We start from the raw sequence: 26,073 nt of genomic DNA, 5'->3' as shown, positions 1-26,073 counted from the left end.
GCACTTGGATTCTAGCCAGAGGCTCTGGAGTTTTTCTCACCTTTACTCTAGATGATATCAACACCCACCTAGTTGCTCAAAGAAACGACCTGTAGTTACCTTGAGTCCAAGTTTCTTCACTTCTGCACCTCAGGGAAGTACTCTGACCTCTCTCACCCTTGATTTCTACAGTAAGAACCCCAATCCAGGGAACGACTATGATCTACCCCAAATGCTTAGCCAAGAACATCTCTGTTACCTTGTTTCTTGTTGTTCCGCTTTGCTCTTCTGTAGAGATCCTGCTCCATATTCTCTATAAAATAGGTTAAAAAAAAAAAAAAGGAAAAACCCTAGATGAAAACAAACAAGAAAAAACACACAAAAAACGACAAGAAAGCCCAGGTTGGCTGCGGAGTTCCTGGCCTTCAATACCAGCTCAGGCAGGTGGATGAGTGAATTAGAGGCAGCCAGGACTTTGCTGTGAGGCCAAGGTTCAATCCCCTCCCTCCCCCCAGGAACCCTTTATCTTCTTTCCTTTGAACTTAGGAATAAGAATACAAACATCAAGATTGGGCTCCTGCTCAAGGCTCCAACCTCAGTATCCTCCCCCTCCTGCCCGGGCTCCAGCCTCGGGTCCTCTCCTCGGCCCAGCCAAAGCTGCTCAGTATCAGGCTCATCCCACATTGTTCTTCTGCCTGTGGCTGGGATTTCTAAGTCTTCCTTATTTGGGTCTTAATTCAGACCGCCTCAGAAAAATCAGCCTTTCCTTTGTCTTTACAAAATGTTTAAGTGGTTAATCATGTGCAATTCATGCCATCCAACTCTGTTTTTTTATGAAAACCTAGGAAACCTTTAAAATTAATCATGGCATTGTTTCACAGCTTTTCCTGACCACTATTTTTTCCTAACACCTATCACTACTTGTAATTGTCTTATTTTTCTTCCCCACTAGAAACACACGCTTGCAATTGTGGAGGCTGCTTCTGTTTTTAATTCATGGTTGTGCCTTGAAAGTGTGCCTTGAAGTAACGGGACATTCAAGTCCTTTAAAAAGCGTCCTTGGGATGTAATAGTCAAAAGATGATTTGGATTGATTTAGGACATAGATAAAGCCGTTTAGGCCTTGGACTTCTCAAAAGCAAAGATGTGAGTGAATTTAGGGTAAAGGCAAGTGAAAGGGAAAGCTAAAAGAAACAGAGACTGGAGAGACACTGTCAGCCTGCAAAATTGAACTTCTGTTCCTTCTACTTCATCTTTTATCTGTCTGTCTGTCTGTCAACAGGGTCTTTTTACAAAGCCCCGTCTGTCTTGGAACTCACTATGTGGATCAGGCTGGCCTCCAACTCACAGAGATCCACCTGCCTCTGCCCACGGGTACTGGGATTAAACGTGTGCGTCACCAAGTTCAGGAGCTGTATTAACAGCCCTGTATTTTTATTTTTAACTAACTAAATGTATAGGCAAGTGTCTCTATCAAGAGTCCCAACAGAAGTAAATTTTCAGTCCCAAATGTTCTAACTGGTGGGATAGGAGGAGGAAGCAAAGGCAGTTGAGCACTTCCAAATGCTATCACCAAACTGTTGACAGAACCATTAATCACAGTTGTTCCAGGGAGGGCAAAAACTGGGCACACTGTGCAGAGCCCCGCTCTAAGGTAAGCAGTGGTGCCTGCTATGGGCCAGCAGGGGAACGAACTCCTTTTGTGAACCATCTCCAGAGCAGGCAATTCTTGCAAGCCTCAGGCATTGTTTAGTGTATCTGACTTGGAAAGGAATGGTCAACTGGACAGATTATGAACTGACTGAAAGATTAGCGAAATCAATTTAGCTGACACTGTTTTGCAGGCCGACAGGATCTTCCCAGTCTTTTAGTTTTCTTTTTCATCCCACCTTTACCCTAAATTCACTCACATCTTTGCTTTTGAGAAGTCCAAGGCTTAAACTGCTTTATCTATGTCCTAAATCTATCTGTATTATTTATTATTATTATAGTCCCAAGGATCCTTTTTAAATTACTGGATTGTCCCATAACTTCAAGTGACTCACTTCTGTTGTGTGTTGCTGAAGGACAGGCTGAGTCAAGTAGAATTTAGACCACAAAGCAACTTATGACAGGTTTCCGGCCACTGCTTCTGTCTTATTGCTTAACGGTCAGTATCAGAGCCCCCGCTCTGTCCCATGCTATCTCGCAGGCTGTTTTCAAATTCTCAGGAAGTTGACTAGGTACCCTCGGCGACACCCAGGAGGAGAGTTGGGTGGAGCCAGAAAGCCAGGTAGCCGGAGAAGCCCAGCGGGTACCCTAGAGCCGGGAGGGGCGTGGCAGTGGGCGTTGCCAGGCGCCGCAGGACCACCAATGGCATCCGGGAGCTCGGGGCGATGCGCGTGACGCAGCCGCGGGCAGGAAGGTTGGGGCGGAGAACGGGGGTGGGGGCCTGCGCTTTATCTTCCTCCGTAGCCCGGCTAGCGGCGTTGCGGGCTGGCGAAGGGACATCCTAAGGCTGCGACTCTCCCGCGGCCGCCCAGCCTGCTGCCTAGACCGCCGCAGCTGCCCTCCGGTCGCAGGTAACCCCAAGCTTCCGCTCCGCTTCTTTCCTTACCAGGTCCACCCTGAGCCCGAGAGGAAGGGGACCGCGGTGGCGGCGCCGCTCCGGCGCTGCGGGCCTGGCCTGGGCCGGACTGTCCCGCCCGGACGCTGCCTGCTGCGGTGGGAGGGTCCCGCCGAGTTTGGAGGGGAGAGCGGGAAAGTTACCCAGAGCCATCCGATGCATCCGATGACTGGCAGCCTTTCATTAGCAGTGATGGTTTGATGTCCGCTCCGAATCCTGTGGCGTCTCTCAAACCAGTCAGTAATGAAGAAAGTTGAGAATTAGAAGTCATCGCATTCTTTGAAAAGCGACATCAAAAAATGCGCTCAGGAAGTCAGTGTTTTGTTTTTTTTTCCTGATGTGGGCGGGGGAGATGTATATATATGAGGGGAAAGGTGGCATTACCAGACACCGGACTCTATATGGGCTAGGGGCGCCGAAACCTTTCTTCAAGCTCGTATTCTGTTTTTAAGTAGCAAGGGAGAGTTAAGTTTCTGTCTTTGATCTTAAGTGCTAATAGGCGTGTGCTTAAGCGGTTATTTGGGAGAAATTACTGTAAGCTCCATTCTCTGCATAAAACTCCTCCGTCACCGTAACACTTTAGTTGCTACTGGTTCCCCTGCCCCCCAAACTTCATGCCTTCTTCAAGAATGCAGGATCCAACTTGAATATTTTCTTTTCTTTTGTTTGCTTTCAACTGGGAAATATAAATGACTTTTTCCCCCTAAAGCCAGCTAAGGCAGCATGGGAGTGGGGCTTGCAAAGAGCTCTGATGCTGTCAAGAGTTAGCAGAGTAAACGTGGAGGAGCACGTGGCTTAGCTCGTCACGTGCTTGGAACTGGGCAGGGGTTTCACGTTCTCTCAGGACTCAGACCAAGCTGCTGGGGGCCGAGCGCCTACTATCTTCAAGCCTGGGCTGGTTCTTCGCTCTCCAGCTTCCTTTCTTGTGCTTGGAAAGCGTCCTCTTATCTCTTGGACCATTTCCCCCAGGCCTTATTCCCCTTCTTCTGCCGCCCCCTAAGCATTCCTCAAACCAAAGATCACTTCCGGGCTGGAGCCACTGGTCAGTATAAGCCTGTTAGCTCTCTGAAGTCTCCTTACCAGCAGTGTTGTAAGTAGATGCTTTAATTGCTTTATAGTGGATTTCTCTCTCTCTCTCTCTCTCTCTCTCTCTCTCTCTCTCTCTCTCTCTCTCTCTCTCTCTCTCGTTTTTCAAGACAGGGTTTCTCTGTAGCCCTGACTGTCTTGGAACTCACTCTATAGACCAGGCTGGCCTCAAACTCAGAAATCCGCCTGCCTCTGCCTCCCAAGTGCTAGATTAAAGGCGTGCACCACCACTGCCTGGCTTATAGTGGATTTCTCGAGGTTAGTCTATCTTTTCTGTGTCTTCTCAGTGTCTGGCCCAGTATCTTGAAGGAACAGGACTGAAGAGTTGGAGGGCCAAGGAAGGAACTTTGAGGAAAAAGCATTAACAGAGGAGTGCCTGCTTCCAATGGAAGTTCCATTTGTCAGACAGAACTCCTAGAATTTTTTTCTTTTTTGCCATGTTGGATAACTAGTTATATTTAATCATTTGTAAGTAAAGTAAACTTAGATGTAAATAAAATTTGCCCAAGTTCTCATATTCTTCACTCTTGTTAGCTGACCCAGTTCTGTTAGCTACATGAAAAGGTTGTAGGATTGCCAGGTGGTGGCCCAGGGTTGCAGAAGCAGTTGGATTTGAGTTCCAGGTCAGCCTGGTCTACAGAATGAGATCTAGGACAGCCAGGCTATACAGAGAAGAAATCTTATCTTGAAAAACCAAACCAACCAACCAAACAAACAAACAAAAAATCCTACAAAAAAACCTTTCCCAAATCCCTGAAACAAAACACCCCCTAAAAACAGACACATTATGCTTTGGATTGTTAATTTCTTCCTCTCCGTTGTTCTCCCCTTCCCTTTCCTTCCTTTTGGCAGGAACTCGTGTAGCCCAGGCTGTTCTAACTGTGTAGCTGAGAATAATCTTGAACTCCTGCTTCTCCTGCCTCACCCCCCAAACCTAGGATTATAGGTGTGTAATCACTGTTTCGACGTTGGATTGTACACTCTATCCACAGAGGTTTTTTTTTTTCTGCTGAACCTCAGGGTGATGTAGGAGTCATTCACCTGCAGTAGCTACCCGGTATTTATTTGTGATACAACTATATAGGATCTTTTGAAATCTTTGTTAATGAGAACACTGCCGGAGGCTACCGTGGACATTTCTTTGGGACATGATTCATTTGTTTCTCTAATTCTTTCTATTTGCTCTCTGGAGTCACGATGCTTACCGCAGAACATTACACGACTTCCCTGTACAGATTGGATTCTTATATTTCTTTTCTAATCAGTGTGTTACATTTTAATACTCTTGAGTGTGTGTAGGGATGGCACACACATGTCGCTGTAGTGAGTATGGAGGTCAGAGGACAACTTGGTGGGCTTGGTTTTCTCCTTATACCTTTATGTGGCTTCTAGGAATTAAATTTGGGATGTCAGGCTTGTGTGGCAAGCATTTTCACCCACTAAGACAGCTGGCTAAGCCCTCTGGTCAACTGTGTTACCTCAAAGGAGGATAGTTCTGCTACACAAACCTACATCTTTGCAAATGGAGTGGAGATGTGTGCAGTGGTCAGGCCTATTATCCCAGTCCTTTGAGGAAGAGGTAGGTGGATCTGAGTTCTAGGGCAGCCAGGGCTACACAGTGAAACCTTGGCTGAAAACACAAACGACAAACCCCTAAACAAAACAGACAGAAAAATCAACAAGAACTAAGATGTGCAAATGTTAAGTGAGCTAGCGGCTCGCCTCCCCTGGTGCCCTAAACTGTGTATGGTCCTTATTTTCCTTTACTGCTGGGCCTCTTGTGAGAACAGTCCTGTGATCTGATTTCAGTTCCTCAAACATTTTGCAACCTACTCCAGTACATTTGCTCTTCCTGAAACCAACTGTACATGTAGTTAGTAAATCACCCACTTTAGCATATCTCCACATTGTGAAATAGCTGTCTCAAGCTCCACCTTCTATTTTTTTAAATAACCATATATATATATATAAAACCCAAACCCTTACAAATAAATATAAACGTCACACACCTCTGTTCTTGTGTTTGTTCTTCACCTGAATTCTTCCATGGTGCTGACCCTGGAATCCCTCTGAGTCCTCTCATTTCCCTAGCATCCTGTGCTCCTTTTCTCCTTTAATCTTCTTTGCTTTTTGTCTCTTTGCTGTTAAAGTTTTAAATGCCTCACAATACTGGGGAAAGCACTTCACCATTATACGAGGATATGCTAGGATCCACTGCTTACCATGCTAAGTGCTATGTAAATAGTAGCCTGGTTATTTCCTGGGTGGCCTACCTGGGGAACTTCCAGAACTTGTGCCTTAACCTTAGTTGTCAGTGCACCAGGGCATGGTAGATCCCTATCTTCAGTCCGGACCCTTGTGTTCTGTTGCCCTTTTATACCTTGGCTGGCCTACAGGCACATAATACTGGTCTTATCTAATTTTCCTCCTCCCTGTAATTAGCATAATGCTATTCCTAGCCTTTCTGAGTGAGCATACTCGCTTGGGATCTGGGAACAACTGCCTTCTGTTTAGCCAGCCACGCATCTCAAAGACTTCTCCTGTTAATCATTTGTCTACTTATCTGATCTCCCTTATCTCTTCCCTCTTCATTTATTTTTCCTATAAGCGCGTGTCATGTGAATCTTCAGGCCTTTTGGCTTTCCTTATGAGCTCATGGTTGGCACTGCCAGCCTTGCTTTGCTCTGAGTTAATCTTCCTCAAGATAAATATTAAGTCCTTCTTTGAGACCTTTTTTTTTAAAACTTGGAGACTGAACTGAGGGCCTCCCATGTGCCAGACAATGAACCTGCTATTGAAGTTCACACTGAGCTCCCAACCTTCCCTTCTCACAAGTGTAATTCTAGTGCTGTGTTTGAGAGGGAGAAGAAAATCAGTAAGACTAGAAGAGGAGAGGTGATTAGGAGACTGCCATAGAGGTCAGTGGAGGAGTGGAGGTGTGTGTGTGTGTGTGTGTGTGTGTGTGTGTGTGTGTGTGTGAGAGAGAGAGAGAGACAGAGAAACAGAGAGACAGAGACGCAAACCCCAAGATGTCCCTAAACTCTTAACCGCTTTTCTGCCTCGCCCCCCCCCCCCCATTGGAGATACAGGCATGAGTCCTTTTGCCCAGCCTTGTATAGTGCTTTTGACTTAAGTAGCAAATGTGAGAAGCGATTAGAATCACGATTCCAGAGACAAATGGATTTGTTTTGGATTATATAAGGGAAACTTAAGAGTTTCAAGGAAAAAGACCAACCAAATGTGTACAAAGAATGGCAGTATAATCCTATTGCCTGGGGTGGAGATGAGCAAGGCGGAAATGGACAGGACGTCAGCAGTCCGAGCTGGGTTCGATGATGCACGACATATAATCCTCATGGGCACGACCAAGGCAACTCTTATACGGGAAAACATTTACCTGGGGATGGCTTACAGGTTCAGAGGTTTAGTCTGTTATCATGGCAGGAAACATGGCAGCATGCAGGCAGACGTGGTCCTTGAGAGGGAGCTGAGAGTTCTCCATCTTGATCTGCAGGCAGCAGGAGACTGTACCACACTGGGCATAGCTTGAGTGCAGGAGACCTTAAAAACCCACCTCCACAGCTATATACTTCCTCCAAGAAGGCCACACCTCCTAATATCATCCTCTCTGTGGGCCAAGCATTCAAACACATGAGTCTGTGAGGGCCACACCTATTCAAACCACCACCACTGCTTCCTTCAGAGGAAGCATCCACTCCTGCTTATCGCGGCTGTAATCATTTCTGTGGGATGGGCAGATGCTCTGTGGCCTCCTCTCAGACTGTTACACGGATGACTTGTAAATCGCTATTACTAGCCGAGGCCAAATTGTTTGTAAGTTCCTCTTTTGCTCATGTGCATATGTATGTGTCTATTTTTAGATTCATTCATTTTATGTGTGAGTGTTTTGCCTGTATGCATGTGTGAGTCGTATGAATGCTTCCTGCCCACAGGGTCAGAAGATCATTTAGATGCCCAGAACCACAGTTGTGGATGGTTGTGAGCCACCATGTAAGTACTGGGGACTGAGTTGGGTCCTCTGGAAGAACAGCTGGTCCTCCTCACTGCTGAGCCATCTCCGTACCCCCCATAGCTGGGGATCTGAACTCAGGTTCTCTGCTTGGCACAGGAGGCCCTTTACCCACAGATCCCCAATCCCAGTTTTAGGTCTTTGATACATTTTGGGTTAAATTTCGCCTAGAATGAGAGATGAGGGTCTGCCTTCGCTTAGCCTTTGTTGGGTAGCTTTCTTTTTATTCTATCTTTGAAAAGTGTCAGTTGCTTTTACTCCGTTCTGTCTGTCTTCACTAACAAGAAGAATGCACATGACATTGTTACCACAGACGCAAATAACTGTGACTCTGACTCAGCTCTTAGTCTTAGAGCTTGTAGTTCAGTTACCACTGAAACGATGAGGAATCTGGCCAATGGATTCTGCTGCCAACAGGGTCAGCACAGAGCAGGGTCTGTGCTTGTTCCTCTCTCTCTCCCTCTCTCTGTCTCTCTGTCTCTCTCTCTCTCTGTGTGTGTGTGTGTGTCTGCGTGTGCGTGCGCATGTGTGTGTGAATTTCTGAATGTGTATAGGTGCCAGAACAGGGTGTCTGGTCTCTTTGGGGCTATAGTTGCAACCCATTGTGAGCTACCTGACGGGTGGGGGCCAGGGAGCTGGAGAGTCGGGTATTCTGGGAACCAAAATATGTTGTCTGGAAGAGCAATAAGAACAGTTAACCTCTGAGCCTTCTCTTAGCCAAGAGAGTTTCTGTTTTAACTCTTTCTCACACATACAGTGTTCATCCTTCAAGGCTTAATCAACGATACCTTTTCTCTTGAATCCATTATCTCGATCTAGCCTTTCTTAGAACTCTAAATGTTTGCAATTAATATCACTGACTTGGTAATCATACTCTCTAGGTTGTGGCTTCATGTGTGACTGTTCCTAAGAGATGTAAAATTAGCACCTGCCTTCAAATGGGAATAGTACCAGCAGCCCAAGGACTGAGTCATTCATACTCCTACCTCTCGATAGGGGTCACTTAAGTAGCTATGAACGAATAAAAATAGCCCTATATCCCCTCCTCCTTACCCAGCGTCTGCTGTAAAGTCTACAACAGAGTTAATGAAAACCTGGCTTGAGGGTAGTACCCACTGTTAAGGCAGCAGAGGTGACTGAGGGTCACTGCAACTCTCAGGCAATCACGGTGTATGGCACTAGAAGTGACTACAGGCTCAGCCCTGTAAAGCCAAGCCTAGTGTACTGAGGGAGGGAAGTTCCTTGTACGTGCACTTCCGCCATTGCCCTTCCCAGTTGGCTGTCTTGGAAGGCACCTCAGCCATGGAGAGGGTGACACAGTCTGGCCTGCAGAACAGTTAATGGTGGCTCGTGAAAGGTGGAGGTCCTCTGGCTAGGCCTCCGAGGTCTGTCTCATTACACATCTCTGTCTTCTGCTCTCTCTTCTCTTCTCTTCTCTTCTCTTCTCTTCTCTTCTCTTCTCTTCTCTTCTCTTCTCTTCTCTTCTCTTCTCTTCATTATTTTGAAGCAGGATCTTTCTATATGACTATCCTGGAATTTGGGATAGACCAGGCTGGCCTCAAATTCACACACACAAAAAAAATTCTCCTGCTGGGATTAAAGGCATTGGCCCTCCATGCTAGCCCTTCTACTGATCTTAGGGTTCAGCTGCTCAGCGCTTTGCTCAGTTAAATTTTTCTTTAGGATGGGGCTGTGTCTAAAAGCGGGGCCCTTGGAGCTAGCCAGCTATTTGATAGGGCCTAACGTCTTCAAACTCGTTGCAATATCTTATACGTAAAAAGTCTTAAAACTGGTTAAGACGACATCAAAAAAAGACAATATATCATTATTAGTTTTCCTCTCTTTCAAACCTAGTAGTGATATGACATTCCCTAGCCAAATACTTAGTGAATTGTTCCCCAGCTTTTACTTTTTAAAGTAAGCTAATCTTTTTGTGATACTATGGTTCAAATCCAGGCTATAGCCATGCACATTAGGAAAGTGCTGTACGTCTGAGCTCCAGCTCCCACTTTATTCAAATTTTTAACCGACACATAATTATTAGGCACACTTAGGATATGCAGTGATGGTTTCCTGTGCACTGCTCGGTCAGGACAGACAGCTTGTCCACGAACTGCTCCTTCATGCTGCATCCGTCTTTATTCCCGGCCCTCTTTCTTTCCTAGGACGCTCGATGGTGGGAGAAGAGAAGATGTCACTAAGAAACCGGCTGTCAAAATACAGTGAGAATCCTGAGCAAGATGAAGCCCAGAAAAATCTCTTGGACACACAGAGAAATGGTAAGGGCTTTAATGTTTCTGAGGTAAATTAATGAGCCAGCGAACAAGTTCCCTGCTTTAGGACAGGGCTTGTATTTGTTATTACAGATTCGTTTTGGTGCTTTTGTGTATCTGGTAGTGATACACAATTAATTTAGTGACGAGCTGGAGAGATGGCTCAGTGGTTAAGAGCAGTTGTTCTTGGTAAGGTCCCAAGTTCGAATCCCAGCACCCATGTACATGGTAGTTAGTAACTATAACTCCAGTTCCAGGGAATCTGCTGCCCTCATCTGGCCTCTGAGAGCACTACATGCATGTGCTACACAGACACGTGCAGACGAAACTGTGAGCATAAAATAAGAATAAATAAATAAAAACAAATTCAACAAACATTTCTATTGTGTTTTAGATATTACCCATTCATTCAGCCAGCCCAGCCTACCAGTGATTATTGAAATGTCCTGCTGGATCCTTGATTACAGAAGTGATTAATACATATGTGTTTGCATTTATGGAGCCTCAAGTTACATGAATGGTGTAGCCCTCAAAATCATGCAGTTTGGGATATAGTTTACTGATGCCCTGGGTTTGTTCCCCCGCGTAACCAACCAAACCAGAACAAAACAAAAAACAGCATTGTCTTAGTTAGGGTTTCACTGCTGTGAACAGACGCCATGACCAAGGCAACTCTCATAAGGACAACATTTCATTGGACTGGCTTACAGGTTCAGAGGCTCAGTCCATCATTATCAAGGTGGGAGCATGGCAGCGTCCAGGCAGGCATGGTGCAGGAGGAGCTGAGAGTTCTACATCTTCATTTGAAGGCCACTAGGAGAAGACTGGCTTCCAGGCAGCTAAAATGAGTGGTTAAAGCCCACGCCTACAGTGACACACCTACTCCAACCTCCTAATAGTGCCACTCCCTGGGCCAAGCATATACAAACCATCACAGTCACACAATTGAATTTCTATAGATAAGTGTACTCTCATAAAGCTACTAATTTTTCTTTTATGTAATGAATGAAATTGAGTAGGGAGCAGGGTCTGAACTGATGTATAAATCTCAGGAGAGGGAAACTTTGGGGATTTAGTTTTTGCTCAATACACGAAGAGTGTAATGTAGCGCTTGTTTTTTTTGTTTGTTTGTTTATTTTTTTTAAGACAGGGTCTCTCTGTATAGCCCTGGCTGTCCTGGAACTCACTCTGTAGACTAGGCTGGCCTCGAACTCAGAAATCCACCTGCCTCTGTCTCCCAGAGTGCTGGGATTACAGGCGTGCGCCACCACCACCCGGCTAATGTAGCACTTGTTAAGGTTGAGGCTTATGGTTAAGAATGGAAGATTTGGAGTCGCAGCCCTCGTGATACCATCTATTGCATCAGGATATTTATTTTTTGCAATGGCATTTGTATAGTTTTGCTTTCAGTGGAGATTTGAAACTCGAGACTTGTTTGGTTAACAAATAGGGGAAGGATTTCTAGAGTTGTCTTTGGCACCCTCAGACCTTTTTTCATAAAGAGGCTGACTTTAACCTTTCCTACTTTGGGTATCAGCAGCCAGATTGCACCAGGACTGTGAGGGGTTTGTGTAGTCGGTATAATGAGGTTTACAGACAGACTCTCCGGCAGCTACCTATGACATATTGCACGTGGTTGCATTCTAATGTGCTCCAGAGAGTGAAGTTTATGCATAAAGGCAAGAGGCAGCCCCGGACAGAAGTGTTCTCCTTTCTTCCATTATTCCTGGTCTTGTTGTAGTCTGGGTTGTTTCCTTTGCCTGGATTCCTACACATTAGGTTTCCACTTATTTTTTTTTAATGTTAATACTTCTTAGAGACTGAGAAAGTATTATTGAAATCTGTCATTATAACATATTATTGCTCTCTTTATAGTTCGCTTTTTAGAAAGCTGTTTTGTTTTGCCAAGAGGGTTTTTCTCTGTTGCTTTGCGTCCGTCTCCCAAGTGTAGGCAGGCATCAGAGGCAGTCGGCACCAAGCCCAGTTTTCACACAGGGCGTCCTGCTTGCTTGACAAACATGCTGCTGAGCTCGAGTCCCCAGCCAGGAGTTGTGATCACTCTAGGTTTTAATACAGCTGTTGAAAAATTAAATTGTTTAGCTTCAACTCAGAAGCGTGTCACTCTCCTGGTTTTAATACCGGTAATGCGGATCAGAAAATAAAGTGTGTTTCTCCACTTTAATGCTTTGTGGGATCCGGATGAGTAAACTGTGACCTTTCAATTGCAAGGGCTTTGAAGGCCTGTCAGGCCGGCCTAGAGCTTACTGCTTTCCCTCACATGTGGTGAATACAAATTTCATTTAATTCGTAGGGTCCTTGGTGGTTCATATATAGGTTAAAATTTGAGACACAGCTTACATACAGACTAAAATGTGCCCCCTCCTCCCCTTTATTTTTCTGAGGCGGGCTGTAACCCAGGCTGGCCTGGGACTTGGTTACGGGGTTGGAGTTGGCCTTGAACTTTTGATTCTCCTGCTGTTGCCTCGCAGGTGCTGAGACTATAGATTTGTACCACCATGTCCAGATTGCGACACAGCTTTTAGTGTGGCACATATCATTTGGGGTGTGAATGACGATCACCTCTGAATGAAGAGATTCTTCAGTACAGCAGCTTGAGATCTGAGTCTGAATCTGCAGGGAGGCCCCACAGTGTGGAAGTATGCAAGAGCCTGCTGATGGTACTGATTGCTTTTTTTTTTTTGGAGGTGGGGTGGGGCAGATACCACTGCTGTGAAGAACTTTGACACCTAACTTCTTTATACTTCACTGATAAAATTCCACTGGCCTTCATGACACACGCCTTTAAATCACAGCCCTCAGCCGGCAGAAGCAGATGGGTCTCTGTGAAGCCACATTGAGCCCATGTCTCAAAACCAAACAAGGGCTGGAGAGGTGGCTCAGCTGTTAATAGCACCAACTGCTCCTCCGAAGGTCCTGAGTTCAAATCCCAGCAACCACATGGTGGCTCACAACCATCTGTAATGAGATCTGATGCTCTCTTCTGGTGCGTCTGAAGACAGCTACGGTGTACTTAGATATAGTAATAAATAAGTCTTTAGGCGGGAGCGAGCCGGGCCAACTGGAGCGAGTAGGGGTCCTGAGTTTAATCCCCAGCAACCACAGGATGGCTCACAACCATCAGTACCACTGCTACAGTGTACTCATATACATAAAACAAACAAATCTACAAACAAAAAGATAATAATTGTTGGGGGAGGCTGTAGAGATGGCTCAGTGCCTAACAGTACTCACCGCTCTCTGCACCCACTAAAGGCTTGCAGCGACCATCTTAACTAACTCAGTTGTAGAGAATCTGACTCTGGCGTCCTCAGGCACCAAGCATGCACATAGTACACAGACACACATGCAGCAAAACATTCATATGCATAGAAAAATCTAGGTCTGGAGAGATGGCTCAGCTCTTTCAGAGGACCCAGGTTCAATTCCCGCACCCACTTGGCAGCTTATAACTGTCTATAACTCCTGTCTGTTTCAGGGGTATGCAACTCCCTAATACAGACATATTCAGTCAAAACACCAATGTACCTAAAATAAGAATAAATAGATTATTTTTTAAAAACTAAAAAAAAAAAAAATACTTGTATGTATATGTGGCACAGACAGGGAAGCCTGCCAGGGTTACACAGTGAGACTGTGTCTCAAAAACAAACACTCAGTAGAGAGAGCTGCTTAGTCAGAGGGAGCTGCATACCTGAGTGAGGTGTGGGCTTCCTGGGAGAGCCTTAGGATCCTTATCGGTGATCTCGGTGTCCTCGAAGTCCTTCAGAGTTTTTCGGCCACTTTGGCCCTGCTCTTTTCCAGTAAATGAGATCACGGGGCTTCTTGAGGTGCCTTGGGTACAATTACAGTCTGATACCTAAAACCACTGGTCATGTAGGTTGCTCCACTGGTCATAAAGGTTGCTCGGGGACTGAAGACCTGTTTTTCCTGTGAATAAACTTCACAGTCTTGTTTTTTGAGATTGCCAGAAAATTGTAGATTTATGTCTAGGAAAGGAGTTTATGTTCTTTGGCCTGGTCTGGTGATGTTTGAATAGCCTTTCTTGGTTTTTCTGAGACAAGACAAGGTTTCTCTGTAGCCCTGGCTGGCCTAGAATTCCTTGTAGAGCTGTGTGGATCTGGGATTATAGTCTGTGCGATCAGGCTGGCTGTTTGAACATTCTTATTGGCACTGTCTCTTCAAGGGATGTATTCTCTCTGTCAAGCAACCTTTACTGAAGTTTTTAATTTTGCTGGGGTATTTTTTTTTTAAAGATTTATTTTTATTTAATGTGCATCTGTGAGTGCAGCTACCTATAGAGGAAGAGGCAGGAGAGTCAGCAGGTCAAGGCTAGTTTCATTTACATAGCAAGTTTGAGGTTACCCTCAGATAACTGAGACCTTGTCAGAAAACCACCACCACCGCCACTACACACACACACACACACACACACACACACAACTCCTTACTCTGAAAATTCCTAAGTGTAACTATTTTAGATCTAGACTAGAGGTGTCTTTCTTTTTTTCTTTTTTAAGAGTTACCTATTAACTCTTTGTGTTTTGCCTGTGTCAGGATGCCAGATCCCCTGGAACTGGAGTTACAGACAGTTGTGAATTCCATGTAGCTGCTCTGAATTGAGCCTCTGGAAGAACAGTTAGTGCTCTTAAACCCTGAGCCATCTCTCCAGCCCCCCACAGACAGCTTTCAAATGACTCTTATTTTTAATCTCATTTTGGCAAGCAGAGTAATGTTAGGATGAAAGGTAGTCTGTTTTAAGGGGAAAAAATGGGAAGGCTAAAAAAATGCTTATGTACATGAGTATTTTGCGTGTATGTGTACATGTGTACTTGGTACCCACAGAGGTCAGAAGAGGGCATTGGATCTACAGATGGTTCTGAGTTACCATGCAGGTGCTCGGAATTGAACCCCGGTCTTCTGCACAGTGCTCCTAGTCACTTAACTTTTTTTTCCATCAATAATCAGAATTTTAAAGTCAGTCTGGCCTTCAGTAGGCAACAAAACCTTGCTGGTCTCTGCCAAACCATTAGCTAAGTCTGTCCTTGCTGCTAACTGATGAATGTTCTTTATATGAACTTTAAAATCACTTGTCACCTTGTAGCACTCCGTAGCCACCAGGAAGAGCTCTTCTGCTTCCAGTTTAAGTGTTTGAGTGTGACAGGGAATGTCAGAAGGCGTGGCTTCCCTAGGCTCAGTTATGTACTGGCCCACGTGACGTGAACACTTTTTTTTTTTTTTTTGAGTTAGCTGATTTATTTTGAAAACAAAAATGGGACAAACCCCTGCTTTTTTCACTGGGTTTTGGTTAGATTATTGATGTGTGATACATTCTTTACAGGTTATCTGTGGAGTAATTGATTATGTGTATGGACCAGGTCTTGACAGATATTGCAGTGGTTAGACCAGGGTAATTGACCTGCCTGTCACCTCATAGCTATACTTTCTATAGATTGGTAGTGCCTTTCAAGGTAAAGGGTTAGCAGTTCAGAGCCCACAGCGGCGCCACAGAGTAGGGTAGGGAGAAAGGTAAACTGTCTTTGCAGGACTTGCTAAAGGAAAACTGTGTAAGATAGTTGGGGCACAAGCTAAATGGATCGCTGGAAAGAGCTGTTGTTTAAAGTATTGCATCTCAAAGTCAGGATTTTATTTTTGTATTTTGTTATTATGTCTAAACCAAATATACTGTTAAATATCTTGCATTTCAGTTTTTAAAATTAATTTTTAAGTTAATACACAAAGAATAGGTTTCGTTTTCCTTTGTTGTTGTTGTTATTATTATTACTACTATTATTATTATTATTTATTGTGTGTGTATGATGTATATGTATGAGTGTGGGTGCACATGTACCGTAGCATGAATGGAGGTCAGAAGTCAGTCACAGCATGTGTGGAGGTCAGAGGTCAGCTTTGGGAGTTGGAACTTGGGTTTACTCCAGGTACTGAAGAAGGATGGTTGAGCTATCTCAGAACACTTGTTGCTTTGAGACAGCATCTTACTCTGTAGCCCAGGTTGGCCTTGAACTCTAGGTGACCTTCCGTCAGGCTCCCTACTGCCTCCAATATCAATGTGCTGTGGCGGCAGCGTTCTCCTACGGTTGGGTCCTGGGAACTTGAACTCAGGGCTTCAATCTTGGCAGGAAGCACCTTTACCAGCTGAGCCATCGCACCACCCCCAGCCAGGTGCTTTCTGTTTTGTTTTGTTTCTTTAATTTGTTTGTTTGGTTGGTTAGTTTTTCAAGCCAGGATCTCTCTGTGTAGCCTTGGAACTCACTTTGTAGATAGGCTGGCCTTTAACTCAGAAATCTGCCTGGTCTGCCTTCCGAGGTGCAGGGATCAAAGGGGTATGCCACCATGGGGTTGTGCCACCACCGCCCCTCCCCCCAGGTCAGTTTTAGCACTAGGTTTCCTCTTCAGGTGGCACCCACCCAAGCTCTCTGTCATGGAGCAGTCCTCCTCAGCTGCTACACCAGTCCTGACCGAGAAGTCAGTCTCAGCAAGACCAGAGGTGGTTTGCTGTTTATGGGAGCTGGCCCTGGCCTGTGGGCGGCCTGTTTGTTTCCTCTGGTCAGGCTTCCTGGTTTACTTTCTGGATGAGGTAGGGGTGGTGAACCGTGAGCTACACGTCCTGTTTCTCCTCTATTGGCTATCATGCTTGAAGGGTTTCTGAAATACTTCCTTTCTGGAATAGTCTGTGCTTTTTCTTATTTTGACAGTTTTGTACTGTATCATAGAGGCAGATTCCAATTTGCCAATTTACCTAGAAGTCCTAGAAACCCTTATTAAGCAGGGTGTGGTGTTACCACCTATAATCCTACAATTTGTGAGCTGTATGCAGGTAGATCAGGAGTTCAAGGCCAGCCTGGGCTATATAGTGAGTACAACCATGGATAACACTGATTTGACTGACCATGCAACTGGTAACCTAGACACTAAGTATACATTATCTGACTTTTGGCAAAGAGCGTATTAAATTCAATATTGTAAAGCAATGTGAGCTTGACTTTTGACCAAGGTTAAAGTTAACAAAGCTTAAAGGTTAAAAACCTAGCAAGTCTTCATACTATTTTGTTTTTTTTTTCTAGAAAAATCATTTTAGCATATGCTTACCATCATTTTTCTTTATTATTTGAGGCTATCTATCTATACATAGATAATTGTATAGATAGATATGTAATTACATAATTACATTATGTAAATGTAATTAAACATTTAATAAAATATACAAAATACATATACATAAAATGTATGTATGTGCCGGGCGTTGGTGGCGCACACCTGTAATCCCAGCACTCTGGGAGGCAGAGGCAGGCGGATTTCTGAGTTCGAGGCTAGCCTGGTCTACAGAGTGAGTTCCAGGACAGCCAGGGCTACACAGAGAAACCCTGTTTCGAAAAAACCAAATCCAAAAAACCAAAAAAAAAAAAAAAAAATGTATGTATGTTCGTAAATAAATTGCTTACATGGCGTTACCAATGTCTGCTGCTTCTGACCTGCGCGCCTCTGTGTTGCCCCTGCTGCTGCTCTTTGGTTTGTAACCAGGAGGAGCTTCTCCCTGCTGCTCAGAACTCGGCTTGAACTGTTGAAGGCCTTGGCTGATTCTGTGACCTTCTGAGAGGAATTGTATTTATCTGTGGGCAGTCTAGGAACACCGCTTGAGTTTGCTGTTAAACAAACACACTCTGAGGGTTTTGAGATAACAAAAGTTTAGGTTGCAAAATTCACAGAAGTGTTGCAAGTTTTCAGAGGAGTCTCTCCCGGACTTTTGAAGGAAAGAAAGACACATTTCCCTTCTGCTGCCTTCTGTTCCTGTCCAGGACGTGGCCACTTGGGTCCTTAGCTTTAAGGTGGTATTCTGTTAGACCTCTGAATCTACAGTCCAAACAGGCCCTAGGTTTTGCCTTTCTGTAAAGAACCAGACCTTAGTTTCTGTTTAGTGAAAGGACCACATGCTGTGTGGCCGCCAGTGTGCAAAAGCTGTAGCTAGCATTTGGCAAGAATCCACGTGTTTATCACATGTCCCTTGGGGGTCTCGCTTCTTCTTTATCTTTCATTCTCTGGACTTGGGCCAGCTTTGCAATGAGTTTTTTAAAAGATTTTTTTAAACGTTAAAATTATGTATTTATGCACATGTGAGTGCAGGTGCCCTTGGAGGAGGCTACAGAGGTGTCGGATGCCCTGGATCAAGGGCCAGGCAGTTGCTCGCAGGCTGACTTGAGGGTTGGGAACCAGCTCCGGCTCTTTGCACCAGCAGCAAGCACTCAGCCATAGAGCCTTGAGCCCCCAGTCCCAGCAATGAACCTTAAAAGCAAGTGTTGTTTTCATTCTTAATATTCTATTCAGTATCTTCATAGCCTCAAGTGAAGATCTGTTCTGGGACCTAGTTTCTCACCTTGCCAGAGGTGGACCCTTAACTGCATGGAATCGTCCTGGACTGCCGTGCTTCTATCCGAAGGGCTCTGTTGGGTTTGCAGCATGATCTACGCACTCTTTATATTTGCTTGCTCTCAATGTAATGGTTTACTGCTGCTAGATAATCAACCTAAGGCTCGATTTTAAACATCCAATTATTATTTCCTGTAGGTCACATTACCATGAAACAGTTGATAGCCAAGAAGAGGCAGTTGGCAGCAGAGGCGGAGGTAAGCATCTTTTTTTGTTCTTTCGGTAAAGTTAACGTTGTAAATATTCTTCATTTATGTAGTTAGGTTTTGTTTTATTTTATTTATTTATTTTTTAAAGATTTATTTATTTATTTAATGTAAATACACTGATGCTGTCTTCAGACACACCAGAAGAGGGTGTCAGATCCCATTACAGATGGTTCTGAGCCACCATGTGGTTGCTGGGATTTGAACTCAGGACCTCTGGAAGAGCAGTCTGTGCTCTTTTTTTTTTTTAAAGGTTTATTTATTTATTATATGTAAGTACACTGTAGCTGTCTTCAGACACTCCAGAAGAGGGAGTCAAATCTTGTTAAGGATGGTTTTGAGCCACCATGTGGTTGCTGGGATTTGAACTTAGGACCTTCAGAAGATCAGTCAGTGCTCTTAACCGCTGAGTCATCTCTCCAGCCCCCTTATTTTATTTTTTTCAGACAACTTCTCATGTAGCCCAGGACTGACCTGGAGTTCCTGATCCATACCCTCTGCTTTTTACTTTACTTTATTGCTGTTGTTGTGTGTATGTGTTGAGTACATATGTGGAGGTTGGACAGTAACTTGCCAGAGTCAGTTCTTTCCTTTCTGACGTGGGTCCTGGGGATTGAACTCGGGTCGCCAGGTTTGCAGCACCCACCTTTACCAGCTGAGCCATCTCACTGGCCCAGCCCCATTTTTGTTTTGTTTGTTTGTTTGTTTGTTTATATATTTATTTATTTGAGACTCCCAGTCTAATCCAGGCCTGGAGCTGTAGTTCCTCTTACCTCCGTCTCTCCAGTGCCGGGATTACAAGTGCTTGCCGCCTCATCGTACTCATTAACGAGTTATTTGCCTTTCTTACAAGTTGAGATCTTGCTGTGAACAGGAAAAGAATATGTCACTTTTCCATCCCACATAAGATTGCACATCGCCCTTCTCTCTGGTTCCGTCCATCAGTGTCATCATCTGGCTTTTACAAGCACATCTTTGTAGTGGTGAACCCTGAGAGCAGCTGGTGCAGGTGTGTGTGTGAGTGCGAAGGTGTGAGTGTGCAGGTTTGAGTGTGCAGGTGTGAACGTGCAGGTGTGCATGTGAGTGCATTGTGAAAACACCCGCTGTGCTTTTTTGTTTGTTTTTGTTTTGGTTTTTTTTATGATTTATTTTATATATGTGAGTACACTGTAGCTGTCTTCAGACACACCAGTAGAGGGCCTCAGACCCCATTACAGATGGCTGTGAGCCACCATGTAGTTGCTGGGAATTGAACTCAGGACCTCTGGAAGAGCAGTCAGTGCTCTTAACTGCTGAGCCATCTCTCCAGCCCCCCCCCCCCCCCCCCCCCCCCCCCCGTGCTTCTTACTGCATCTGTTCATATTTAAATGTTCTGAGTCTAGAAGCTAATTACCTGTCAGGGAAGGATAAAGAATTTTAAAAACTTGTGTGAAGTCATTTTAAATGTGGACAGATTGTTCTGTGAACCATATAGGCTCAGCAGTGCCATTTAGTTCTCTAAGGATGTATAGTTTTATTTTGACTGTGTTAAACTTCTCCCTTTTGGGCTGGAGAGATAGCTCAGTGGTTAAGAGCACTGACTGCTCTTCCAAAGGTCCTGAGTTCAATTCCCAGCAACTACATGGAGCTCACAAGGGGTCCGGTGCTCTCTTCTGGTGTGTCTGGAAACAGCTACAGTGTACTCATATAAATAAATAAATCTTTAAAAAAAAAACCCGAAAACTTTTCCCTTTTCTGATGAGATCACTAGTAAAGTTTACTGACAAGATTAAAGTTATACTCAGTGTCCAATGACCAGTTTTAGTCCAGTGTCTGACTTTAAGGCCAGCCTGGGCTACATAGGAGACCTTATGTAAAAAATTGTGGAGCTGGGAGAGGTGGGTCAGTGGTTAGAACATTTGATCTTGCAGAGGATCCAATTTTGGCTCCCAGGACTCACCCCAGGTAGCTTGTAATCACCTCAAATCCTTCAGCTCTAGGGGATCTGACTCCCTCTTCTGGTCTCTGTAGTCACTGGCATACATGAGATGAACATACATACACATGTCTGTACACACACACACACACACACACCACACACACACAAACACACACACGCTTAAAAAATAAATCTTTTAAAAAGGTCACCAGATGCCATATTTTAAGTGAGTCGACTTAAGAATGACTTTGGGGCCTAGAGTGGTGGCTCAGTGGGTAAGAGCACTGACCGCTCTTCCAGAGGACATGAATCTGATGCCCAGGACATCTGTGGAGCTCATAACTTCTGTAACTCCAGTTCCAGGGGATCTACTGGTCTTGTCAAACCAGTGCCCAATGGCACTGCCTCCGTGTAATGCACAGAAATATGTGCAGGCAAAATACCCATCCACACAGAACAGTAAATCAAAGGAGAATGAAGTTGGACTGCATTGCTAATTAGCCCCAGTACAAATTAGTGTCATAGGCTGGACCATTTAGTGAATAATGGGCAAATCTGTTCTCCCTGAGCATTTACAGAAGTATTATAAAAGATTTCCATAAGAGAGAGGAAAAAGCTGAAGTGGCAGGAACATTTTCATACAGTTCCACAAATCCATAGGGGTAAGAATGTGGAGAAGGGAAGTAGAGGTGAGGGGAGAAGGTGTCAGGAAGAGCACAGAGCGGGGTTTGGGGTGAAGTCCACAGATCTAAGCTATCGTAGTTAGGGTTTCACTGCTGTGAAGAGACACCACGACCAAGGCTCTTATAAAGGCCAACATTTAATTGGGGCTGGCTTAACCCTTTCAGAGGTATCATCATGGCAGGAAGTATGGCAGCATGCAGACAGGTGCAGATGGTACTGGAGGAGTGGCTGAGGGTTCTACATCTCCATCTGAAGACAGCCAGGAGACTGCATTCCACACTGGGCAGAGCTTAAGCATAGGACACGGCAAAGCCTACCCCCACAGTGACACACTTCCTCCAACAAGGCCACACCCACAACAAGACCTCACCTCCTAATAGTGCCACCCCCTGTGGCATTCAAACACATGAATCTATGGGGGCCATGCCTATTCTTTTTAGGCTTGATTTTGTTATTTTGGGACAAGCTCTTGCTATGTATCTTAGACTGGGCTTGAACTCGAAACAATCCCTCTGCCTCAGCTTTGAAGTACTGAAATTACTACCCTGCCCAGCTAGAATCCTTTTTAAAAAAGAATACTCTGTTTCATGTGTTCATGAATAAAACTATAAAATTCTGGACCTGTGAGATGCCTCACTGAATAAAAGTTTCTTGCCACCCCAATCAGCAACCTGAGTTCAATCCCCAGAATTCAGCTGGGGAATTAGAGAATTGACTCCCTAAAATTGTCCTCAAATCTCTACATTTATGCTGTGGTACTTCTGTGCCCATACATAAAATAAATACATAAGTAGTAAGTAAATGCAAAATTCCTTCCTTTGGTCGTTAGGACTCTGGAAGAGAAAGAAATGAGTGAAGTAAAGAAAAAAAGTAGTTGAGGTGAGCATCAAGTTAGCCACAGCAGTGATTATGTGTGGGACGAGGCTTTAGGGTTACGGGACATTTTTCCTGCTGTTAGGGCCGGCAGCCGTCTGAATCATGGTGCGAGTGGGGACAGACAACCCACACTGTCTCATTTCTTTGATGGTTATTTATGCTTTCCTGGGAGCAATGGACAAGGTCCTTGGAAAGTTGGCGTCACGTTGTACTTTTTCCTGTTTCATGGTCACATGGTTTATCTCTTTTTACCTGCACGTTGTACTTTTTCCTGTTTCATGCCCACATGGTGTATCTTTTTTTACCTGCACGTTGTACTTTTTCCTGTTTCATGCCTGCATGGTGTATCTCTTTTTAGCTGCACGTTGTACTTTTTCCTGTTTCATGCCTGCATGGTGTATCTCTTTTTAGCTGCACGATGTACTTTTTCCTGTTTCATGCCCACACGGTATATCTCTGCATGTTGTACTTTTTCCTGTTTCATGCCCGCATGGTGTATCTTTTTTTTTACCTGCACGTTGTACTTTTTCCTGTTTCATGCCCGCATGGTGTATCTCTTTTTAGCGTCACGATGTACTTTGTCCTGTTTCATGCCTGCATGGTGTGTCTCTTTTTAGCGTCACGATGTACTTTTTCCTGTTCCGTGCCCGTGTGGTGTATCTCTTTTTAGCGTCACGATGTACTTTGTCCTGTTTCATGCCCCATGGTGTTTTTCTTTTTAGCTGCTTTCTTTGACTTTATTCTCTCACCAATGGAAACAATTCCCCGTAGTCCTCAGCGTCCAGCCCATCCCACGGACGGCAGTTTCCTACCATCCTTGATTTGAGTACGGCTTCCCCGGTTTTGTCCTCCCGAGTTCTTAGCCTACGGTTTGACCGATGGAGGTCGGGGAGAAAATGGGGGGCCATGAGCTGCCTCCCTTGCTCCTTTTATTTCTTGGCTTGGGGATCCTTATGGTATCTGTCCAGCTGCCCTGGAACTCAAGCCTAGCTCTGGCAGGCCTCCCCCTGTGGTGTCGCCCAGGTCACAGTCCCCTGCAGCGGCTCCCTGCAGCTATTATGTAGTCCTCCATCCTAAAGGAATCACTACACTCCATCTAAGGAAGGACAAGGGATTTGGTGGAAATGTGTTTGACCCGGCAGTTGGGGGCTGTGGTGTGGCCTGCTTGGCTGAGTGTCCTGGAGCCCTGGATTTGATCCCCAGCACCTTTGCTATGACAATGGTCCCTTTTTCTTTGTCCCTCTGGCTTCCAGTCACTTTCTACTTAGCTGTGCAGGTCTGCATACATTCTCCTGAAGTTCCTTTCTCATTTTATTTATAAACACACAAGCCGCACTCTAGTCTGCCTTGGAGACTTTTGGAAAAGTCGGGCCATTGGTCTTTTTATTTCATCATTTAAAAAGACTACAAAGTCCTTGCCCTTGGGAATGGTTCAGTCTTCGGGACTCGCAGGACTCCGTCCGTGTATAGTGTGGACTCTGACGGCCCCGTCCGTGTTTAGTGTGGACTCTCAGGACCCCATCCGTGTTTAGTGTGGACTCTCAGGGCCCCGTCTGTGTTTAGTGTGGACTCGCAGGACCCCGTCCATGTTTAGTGTGGACTCTCAGGACCCCGTCCGTGTTTAGTGTGGACTCTCAGGGCACCGTCTGTGTTTAGTGTGGACTCGCAGGACCCCGTCCATGTTTAGTGTGGACTCTCAGGACCCTGTCCGTGTTTAGTGTGGACTCTCAGGACCCTGTCTGTGTTTACTGTGGACTTGCAGGGCTTGGCCACCTCACCTGCTCAGCACTCCTCATGCATCTCTGTCCTGTTCTTCATGCTCTGTACAAAGTGGGTGATAGGTAGCGTGGATCAGTTAGATACTTAAAAGGCCCATGTCAGGTGGGTTCTATGAGAAGGACTTTACCAATTTTAGAGCTATTAAAGACTTGTTGGGGAGCCCTATTTCATTTTATTATCTTGTGGGGGTTTGGATTTTTTTCTTTTTCTTTTTTTTTTAGACAGGATTTTGCCTTGTAGCAGGATCTTAGCTTGGAGCCCAGACTGGCTTCAAACTTGAGTGAGTCCTCTCGCCTCGGCCTGGCCAGTGGCCACCTCACCTGTGGCTCTAGTCTGTTTTATGGTTAATGAAGCCAAAACAGCAAAATTAGTCAAAGGATAATGATTTGCATGACCCTGGTCAAGGAATACATTTTCCATATGTTCTATTTAATATCTCTGAAATTGGAATAGATACACTGGGCTATGTGTATAATTCATTTTCTTTCCCTTCCTTTCTCCCTCTCTCTTTCCCATTTTCTCCCTTCCCCTCACCATCCCCTCCCGGGAAAACAGGGTCTCATGTAGCCCAGGCTGGACTAAAGGCCCGATGAGGTTGAGGTGGTGTTGGACTCTTGACCTCTGTCAAGACCCATGGCGTGTGTCAGCTCTGGAGAGGAAGCTTTGTACCTTAAACTTTTGTATATCTTAGCACCACACAAAACCAGCATCATCTGGATTAGATAGAAAACTTAAAAAAAAATGAGACGAGAGCTGGGCATGATGACGTACACTCATTAATTATCCAAGCACAGGTGAAGCGGAGGGAGGAGGAGTTCAAGTATCAAGTTCACGTCTGGGCATTTGAGACCCTGTCTCAAAACAGTGCAGACAACAAAACCACCACAGAGAAGACGCTCTGATTCTCTTCTGGTTGTATAACTCACTTCTACTAATAAAAAATATCCACAATTTAAGATTTTAAGATGTTATATCGCTGCACCAATTGGTTTTACAATCAGGAAGAATATATTTTATTACATACCCCCCCCCATTATAGATGTGGTATAGGCTCATCGCAGAAAACCCCTAAAAGAAACATTATAGAAAAGAAATAGCTACCAGCTAAACGCCCACCACCAGGAGGTACATTTTGGCTCATTTTCCTCCTGACCATTTCTTTTCCTGTTTTTGTCATATACACGGTTCCTTGTAGACGGATTGTGCAAAGCTTGCATCTATCTGTATAGAGAGAGCGCACACACACACACACACACACACACACACACATGTATGTGTATACATTGCTGTGTATTTAGTATACATTACGTCTTAAGGTTTTGTGTTTGTATTTTATGTATTTTGAAGTGATTTTAAAGTGGTCTCATAGTTCTGTGTATGAATGTCTCATTGGTTAACTATGAGGAATATATTCTTACTACTTTTCTAGTTTCCTAGATCGTTACAAAGACTAATGAAGAAGGGAAGGAGGTAGATGAAAAGCACGAGGAAATAAAATCTGCCCTTTGGTGGCCTGCAATCCCAGTACCCGCTAGGCTGAAGCATTTCAAGTTCAAGGTTAGCGTGGGCTACATAGTAAAACACTGTCTTTAATAATACTTAACAAACTAACAAAACATCTGGAAGGTGAAGATTAATAGGTTACTTAAGTGGAAGATTAAAGTGGATAAATATATTTTGGCTTAGTGTGGACTGATTAAATGAGGTTTACTAAGAATATTATAGACTAAATTGGGTGATAACCCAGTGTGAATTTTGAAATATGACCTTGAACTTCAGATCCTTTTACCATCCCACCCATATGAATACAGGGATGTCAGGCTGACAAAATCATCTGTGGTGCATGCTGGGCCAAGAGCAGATAGATCCCTCCTTGACGCTAGGTGAGCTTTCTGTCAACTGATCTGTATCCACAGCTGCCCCCTGCCCTGTCTTACTGTTGGAGACAGAAGCTCAGACTTCGCCGAGGCTGGTCTCAAACTGCCAGCATCCTCTGCCCTGGCATTCTGTGCATGGGGATTGCTGTCCTGTACCACAATGCCCTGCGTGCAGCACCCTGGTTAGGTTTTTGCTTTCAGACAAAATGCTTGTGATTGACTTAACTTCTATAAGGCCTTTCTTCTTACTAGGTCACTTGAAGTTCAACCTGAATGAGACCTTTCTTATTAGATTAC

At 44.7% G+C, this 26,073-nt stretch overlaps 1 protein-coding gene across 4 annotated transcripts in view; it reads left to right on the top strand.

Moving 5' to 3' along the window:
* Window positions 1-2,391: 2,391 nt before the first annotated feature.
* Soat1 (sterol O-acyltransferase 1) overlaps window positions 2,392-26,073 on the top strand; it is a 46,698-nt gene continuing 23,016 nt past the window's right edge. For 2 of the 4 annotated variants that reach the window (XR_007980411.1, XM_052200032.1), the window contains exons 1-3: window positions 2,392-2,540; window positions 9,866-9,979; window positions 18,575-18,633. Coding sequence is in view for 3 of the 4 variants with exons in the window: in XM_052200032.1 (XP_052055992.1) it covers window positions 9,874-9,979; window positions 18,575-18,633 (165 nt within the window). In the remaining variant the exon portion in view is untranslated. Of the gene's footprint in view, window positions 2,541-3,473; window positions 3,675-9,865; window positions 9,980-12,507; window positions 12,652-18,574; window positions 18,634-26,073 lie in introns of those variants that run through there. The other 2 variants (XM_052200033.1, XM_052200034.1) reach the window with 2 other exon arrangements.

The sequence above is a fragment of the Apodemus sylvaticus genome, chromosome 12, assembly GCF_947179515.1.
Source record: "Apodemus sylvaticus chromosome 12, mApoSyl1.1, whole genome shotgun sequence".
In the NCBI taxonomy this organism is placed as follows: domain Eukaryota; kingdom Metazoa; phylum Chordata; class Mammalia; order Rodentia; family Muridae; genus Apodemus; species Apodemus sylvaticus.
The sequence above is the reverse complement of the archived record's forward strand: the minus strand, read 5'-3'. Positions and strand labels throughout refer to the sequence as shown.